General features: G+C 35.0%; 1 protein-coding gene across 1 annotated transcript; it reads left to right on the top strand.

Annotated features, from left to right (window-relative positions):
* The first annotated feature begins 1,539 nt into the window (after positions 1-1,539).
* Positions 1,540-6,043, top strand: LOC131686754 (uncharacterized). The gene is made up of 6 exons (XM_058970754.1): positions 1,540-1,620; positions 1,815-2,282; positions 2,348-2,555; positions 2,617-2,965; positions 3,027-4,182; positions 4,242-6,043. The coding sequence occupies exons 5-6, from the start codon at positions 3,499-3,501 to the stop codon at positions 5,316-5,318; spliced, it is 1,761 nt and encodes a 586-aa protein (XP_058826737.1). The 5' UTR covers positions 1,540-1,620; positions 1,815-2,282; positions 2,348-2,555; positions 2,617-2,965; positions 3,027-3,498; the 3' UTR covers positions 5,319-6,043.
* Positions 6,044-7,032: the final 989 nt, after the last annotated feature.

Raw genomic sequence — 7,032 nt, 5'->3', positions numbered from 1 at the left:
ATATATATATATATATATATATATATATATATATATATATATATATATATATATATATATATATATATATATATATATATATATATATATATATATATATATATATATATATATATATATATATATATAAGGTAAATCTGAATAGGGAAGTGGTTTTCCATTTAATTTAAAACAAGTTAGTATTAATAATTAACTATTATTTATTTATTTATTTATTAGTACTGGTCTTCGAAGTATTCGTACAGACAGCTCCTTAATTATTACTAATTCTAAGTTTAAAAGTAGTCTTGATTATGTTAAAATCATACAAGTTAGCTACATCATTAAAATTACGACAGCACACATTGAACGGATTGTTCTGAGCAAAAAGTGTACGATACATAGAAGTCCGAAAGAAATCAGTTCGTCTGGTAGGTCTAGGTGGTACGTTGATGCAAACCTGGCTCAGCAACTCTAAGCTATCAACATTGTTTCCGAGAAGATCAAACACAAAGAGCCGTTGCAGCATTATCTTCCGACTTGCAAGCGTCGGTAAACGTAAAAGGTTGCATCGTTGTTCATACGGCGGTAGTCGAACAGGATCATTCCATGGCAGTAATCGCAGAGCGTATCGAACAAAGTGACGCTGAATTCGTTCGACGCGATTGATTTGCACAGCATGATAAGGCGCCCACACAAGCACGCCGTACTCCAGGATGCTACGCACGAGTGCACAAAAGAGCGTTTTTAGGCAATAAATATCGCTGAATTGCTGCGTGTTTCGTTTAATGAACACCAGCACGACATAGGCCTTAGCTGTAGTCATTGCAATGTGCTGCGCGAAATTTAGTTTGTTATCGAGGAGAATGCCTAGGTCCTTTATCGTATTAACTCGGTTGATACTGCTTTCTGCCATTCTATAATCGAATGTCATGACGTGCCTGTTTCGACAGAACACGCAGAAAAATATGACCTTCTTGATTCAAAAAAAAATTATATTGTTTTAAATGCACCACTTTTTGTTGACTCCAACCTGGCGTTGAGTTCAAATAACTAAAAATTTAGCTCTGAAACAACTCAAACCATTTTGCTGATCATCCCTGTCAAAGAACAACAAAATTGTGTTTTATTTTTACCCAATGAATCGTTAAAACTAATCTAACGTGTTTTTGACTGTACTCATTTTTTTATTGTTTACATGTGCCGATAGAACAAACACGGGCGACTTTTTAGGCGATCCGAAAATAATATCAACCAAATTGGATCGATAAGCAATAATTCACCACGGCCGTTCTTACATCACTGCTGTCCTTATTCATAGTAGGCGGGTAGTGCCAAGGATCACATAGCACATCCGATTCCTGCGAAATTGAACAACTCGGAGCAGAACAAACAGCTTTCTACGGAAAGGGTAAGTAAAAACTTGTTTTGTTTGGTACTGGTAATGTTGGTGTAAAATTTCAGCCTTGATTGGATCTTTTTTGACAAATATTTTGTGTTGGATAGGAAATAGATTCACAATGAGTCAGGAAGAAGTCATTGAAGAAATGAAGGTCGAAAACCTAACTGATGCTCAAATCGAACTGTACAGTTTGCTAAGTTCGTTTGGTATGTCCGAAGACAGTGTGAATCAGTTTCTAGGTAAGTATTTGAAGTAGAAAAATCAAAACTAGGCGATATTAAAAAAGTAAACATACTTTTTTCTGTCTTCTGCCTCTATGATAAATTTTCTCAAACGTCCTGTGAACATAACCTCATTACTTGTTTGTGCTAAAATCAAAGCTCTTGCTAATGCAAATTCGGTAGAATAATATTTTATTATTTAATGATTACAGATAACGGATACGATTCACATTCCTTGGAGATTATTGAACGTCCAGAGTTGGAAACTTTGCTGCCGCCTCCTTATTTAGCAGACCGGTCCAAATGTATCACTGGTCTCAACGGCTGGCGAAAGCATAAAGGAAGTTTATGAATGATTGACGAACTGATTTATAATACTAATGTTTATTTTTCAGGGACTTCCTCCAATAACGAAGCCACTGAGTATCATCGACCAGAACATCCCTTCAACAAGCAGAACAAGAGGAGACTATACAGCAAAGTACCTGCTTCTACAATCCGACAAGGGGCGCGCAATCATTCAAACATACAACAAAACAAGACTCCTTTCAAGAGATGCTAAAAAAACAGTAACTCAAATAGTGGTTGACGAATTTCAGGATAAGTTCGGCACATTATCATCATTAGAGTTGTCTCAGCGTTCTCAAGAACTTTTTGAAATCTTTCCTACAGAATCCCAGGTATTATTAACAACCGAATACCTAAACACTTTTGTTTCAATTGTAATCTGTCGTTGCTTAAACAGTTTTCTTGGTATCGACCAACGTTTACCACTGACGCACAAGGGAAACGATTACGCCAGGGAAAATACCCAACCGGTTCACTGTATTACCGAAACAACAACTACAAGGCTAAATACACAAAACCCGGACAAAGTTATCTCGAATCTACTACAGTAAAAGGATTTTCTACAAAGTTGTCAGCGGAGGAGGTTGCATTCACTCCAGCAGCAGGTTTGCTTAAATCTAAATTTCATTTAAAATCACATACTTACGTTAACATTATTACTTTCAGAACAAGAATTTAAAGAGTTGAAGTCATGGTTACGATTGGGATCAGCTGAAGCAAAAGTGGGAGGCTTCAAGTGTTTATCGCTTGAACGAAGCATATCGACGAAATTTTTCAATTGAGGACCTTATAAGAGAATATCCACCACTTCGTAATCCAAAAGGTTATGTGCTTGTTCAAGCGGATTTTTAGTTCAAATATCCAGACGCAACAGATATTTTATTCGCAAAATGGGATGCTTTTCGGCGCGATATCTGTGATATTTTTGAAGCGGACATTGCGGATACTGCAGGACGAGTTCTTTTGAATCATATTCTCAATGACAAGTTGTCTGACAGCACAAAATTGACCGATGGTAATTTTCTACTACATAACTTCTTGCGACAAACAGACCAATTATCATTTGATTTTTTCAGACTGTCGTGATTGCTTAACGATCGTATATTAACAGTTTTTTTTGCTCCCTACAATATCAGTGATTGTACAGACGGATCCAAAAAGATGGAGGCCTTCGTTTGCAGAGTCGAGAGAAGCTTTTATTGTGCACGTAACAGGTCTGGCTGAAATCGACACGAAAGTTGAACGATACATCAACAGATATAAGGACAAGGTGCTTCCTCAGCAACCACTGATAATCGTCGTTGGGCCTGATATTACTCAGCTCACGGAATATCTAGTATACTTCGGAGATACATATTATCGTTTTAACACGTTTCTCAAAGCTCTGGACATCTGCTTTAAAATTTTCAAGGTGTACAATCTATCATTTCCACCAGAAGCATCAGGGCCATGGAATTTGATTGCCCATTCGTTATATTCCTTTAATGTAGATGAAAGTAACATCCATTACACAAAAATTTCTCGTATTCAAACCTACCTTAATTCCAAATGATTTCGTGTATAGTTGAAAAATGTACGTGGAACGGCCAGTCGCCGGACCTGTTATATGGACATCTCAGAAGAATGCCTACGCAATTAGATTGTTTCAAATGTAATGAGGCAGCATGTGATAGAACGTATTCTCTTCTTGCGACATTCCGTTTGCATCACCGAAAGCATTTCATCCAACACCCAGCATCTGATGCAAATAGAAGAAAACAGAATGTACAAGATCCTCAGCAGAATATTCAACTGAACCTAACTGAAACTCAAGAGCAAAAAATAAATGTTAATGATTCTACTACCGATGATATGGTTAAAAGTTACCCAGAAGAAAAATCTACAACGTTTGATGTAGATAACCTTTCAAAGAAAATGAAATTATTAAACCTGGGATTCACACTAAAGTGGCTCAGTAAAGATAATCTGCCACGTAAAATTGCATTTGCGATACATAAAGATGTTGAAACGTATTACATTGAACCCTTTAGAACAGCACTAAAAGCAGCATCAGCAGTTGAACAAATTGGTAACTTAACAGAGCAAATTTTGAACAAGAAATTAACAATTGGTGACGAGTCAGAATATATGTTCATTCAGCGATTAAAACAAGAGGATTTATTCTGTGATCCTACAGTTTTCACCATTAACGATGAGCTGAGAGCTGAAGTTTTTCAAAACACACAACTAATGGTAAATAAGATGAGTAATGAAACGGATGTAAATTTATTTGTAACATTATGTTTGTTTAGGTTCAAGATAAAATCCAAGGAGTTCTAATGCCTCTCAAGTTCCTGCTGAGAAAGTACTTAGAATCACCAGGGTTGTTCGACAGTGTAGTACAGAATCTAGCTCCATCGAAGGACGGTATATATCGATCATTGGTAGACGGTCAAGTTTGGCAACGACGGAAGGAATTATTTGGAGATAAATTACTGATACCACTTAACATATACTTTGAAGATTTTAACACAAGCGATACATCATCGATCCATGCAGCATCGACATCAATCTGTGGAATATATTTCAACATACCATGTATTCCTATCTATTTATTGACTAAACTGAATAATGTTTTAATTGCTGGATTTATAAAGACGGTCGATAGAAAATGCAATGACAATGATAAAACATTTCATAAGCTGATTGATATCCTAATTGAGTTAGAGACCCATGGTTTAGATATTGTTATAGGAAATGTAGAGAAAAAAGTATGTTTTGCTTTAGGTTTTGTTCTCGGTGATAATTTAGGAATTAACGGTATTACAGGATTCGTAGAATCCTTTCGAGCAACATATTTTTGTAGAGTATGTAAACGAACGCGAGAGCAAACAGAAAACGACAGTGTGGAACAGGTCAGCAGCCTTCGAAAAGCTCGGAATTACGAATTCGATCTTTCCCTTAAAAATGTGTCTACAACAGGATTGAAAGAAGAGTGTATATTTAATAGATTATCATATTTTCACGTTTGTGACAATTTTGTGTTCGACGCAATGCATGATATGCTAGAAGGCATGCTTGTGTACAACCTTCAGCATTGTTTGTATTATTTTGTATTCAAAACACTTTTTCTGACCGTTAATGATCTGAATCGCCGTAAAAATATGTTTGTTTATGGAGATTTGAATTCAAGCAATATTCTTAATGATTTTGTAGAGAATAAGATTAAAAAAAGGCATATAAAAATGACTGCTAGTGAAATGAAAACGTTTTGGACATTCCTACCGTTGATAATTGGCTCGATAATACCAAATGATGATCCAGTGTGGAATTTTATAAAAACGACACTTAAACTTATGCATATAATTTTTTTTGATAGATGTATCTGATGAGTTGATTGATGAATTGAAAATGCTAGTTCAATGCCACCATAATCAATATTTATCATTGTTTGAAGATTCCCTCAAACCAAAATTTCACTTTCTTACACACTACGCTACAGCAATAAAGAAATCAGGATCTATTCGCCGTAATTGGGCCATGAGATTTGAAGCTAAGCACCGCGAACCAAAAGGATATAGTAAAGTGAATAACAATAAAAAAAATTTCTGCTATACATTGGCAATTAAAGCTAGTTTAAAATTTGCCTATAATGTTTTGAATAATGATTTTTTCTGCGATAAATTAGAGACAGGTGATTTAATAACTAAAAAGCTTCCCGATGAATATACTTTCTGCTTAAAAAAAAATCCACTATGTGATTGATCCTGAATCAGTGATCTTTGCAAAAAAAATTTCCAAGGAAGGATCCGTTTATTCAAAAGACTGTATTTTCTATATACAACAGAAACATACTATCAATATCTATAAATGCCGAGATATAGTGATTGGTCTTCAAAATATGATGATAATTTTTGGACAAAAATATGAATCAATCAATTATAATGACCAATTACAATCTTATGAATTAAAGTTAAACGATAATTTGACCGTTCTTAATAATTTGTTAGAAGTCCACACCGAACCAGTGAATTTACATTGTTTGGAGAACAAAATGTTTCTGCGGATGCCCAACTATTATGATTGTAATACCGATATTGAAAAATCAATTGTTATTAGGAATATATAGATAATATCAAGGATAATTATTGTAGAAGTACATGAAATTATAGATCAAATTTCTTAGTTTTATTTTCAAAATGAAACGGAATTAAAAATTCAAGCCGAAGAAACGAAACCAAAAGCTTCTTGATTCAGCTTTTATTTGTCGTTGATTCAAATGTATTTTGAGATTTGAATTAACAAAATATTAGCCTTGATTCAACGAGAAACAGATTAGAATGTAATAGCTGTCAAATGTGCTTCAAGAAAAGCTGTGTTTAATTTAACAAAACATTAAGTTGAGTTCACAAATATGCTCGCTAAGATTCGACAAAACAAATGTTTGATTGAAAACTATATTTTTGTTGGTTTCAGATCAAGAAAAAAAATTGTTGTTTCTAGCCTCAACCAGGCTGATATTACAAAATATTTTTCTGCGTGAACGATATCACATTGCACTTCTGCACATTTACTTCCATGCCGTTATGAGTACACCAATTTAGCAGCACATCAATATCGGCTTGAATGGCACAGCAATCGACTGCCGACGCAATTACACGGAAAAATTTCAGATCATCAGCAAACATATACCAAATATTGCGCACTTCCCACCAACCTGGACTCCGCACTTTCAAAGTGCGAGTGATCAAACTGCTACTGAAAACTGCGAGCTGTCAAAACACATGTATTTCAAGTGATAGAGATGGTACTTTGATAGACAGACCAGTCGAGCTACACAGTCTATGAGAAGAATTTAATAGAAAAATAGCAAGTGCGCAGTGCGGTTAGAATCCAGTTTATAGTGCCACAAACAATACAAATATGTTAATATGGAATGCTCTGATGATTTTTCGAGGACACATTTTATAACCCAGGTACACCAATAAAGGTACACTGTCAGAGTGACAGTGTACTTTGATCACATTTTGCTAAAACTGGCAGCGCTGAACATTAAAAACTCTTCACGCTCATTCAGAACTACTCAAAATTTGAGTTCCGAGT

This window comes from Topomyia yanbarensis, chromosome 1 (assembly GCF_030247195.1).
Source record: "Topomyia yanbarensis strain Yona2022 chromosome 1, ASM3024719v1, whole genome shotgun sequence".
NCBI classification, from domain to species: Eukaryota; Metazoa; Arthropoda; class Insecta; order Diptera; family Culicidae; genus Topomyia; species Topomyia yanbarensis.
The sequence above is the reverse complement of the archived record's forward strand: the minus strand, read 5'-3'. Positions and strand labels throughout refer to the sequence as shown.

Excerpts from the sequence above, each read along its gene's own strand:
- LOC131686754 (XM_058970754.1), top strand. The coding sequence starts at position 3,499 with ATGATTTCGTGTATAGTTGAAAAATGTACGTGGAACGGCCAGTCGCCG. Across the intron at positions 4,183-4,241 it reads TTCAAAACACACAACTAATG|GTTCAAGATAAAATCCAAGG; the intron begins GTAAATAAGATG and ends ATGTTTGTTTAG.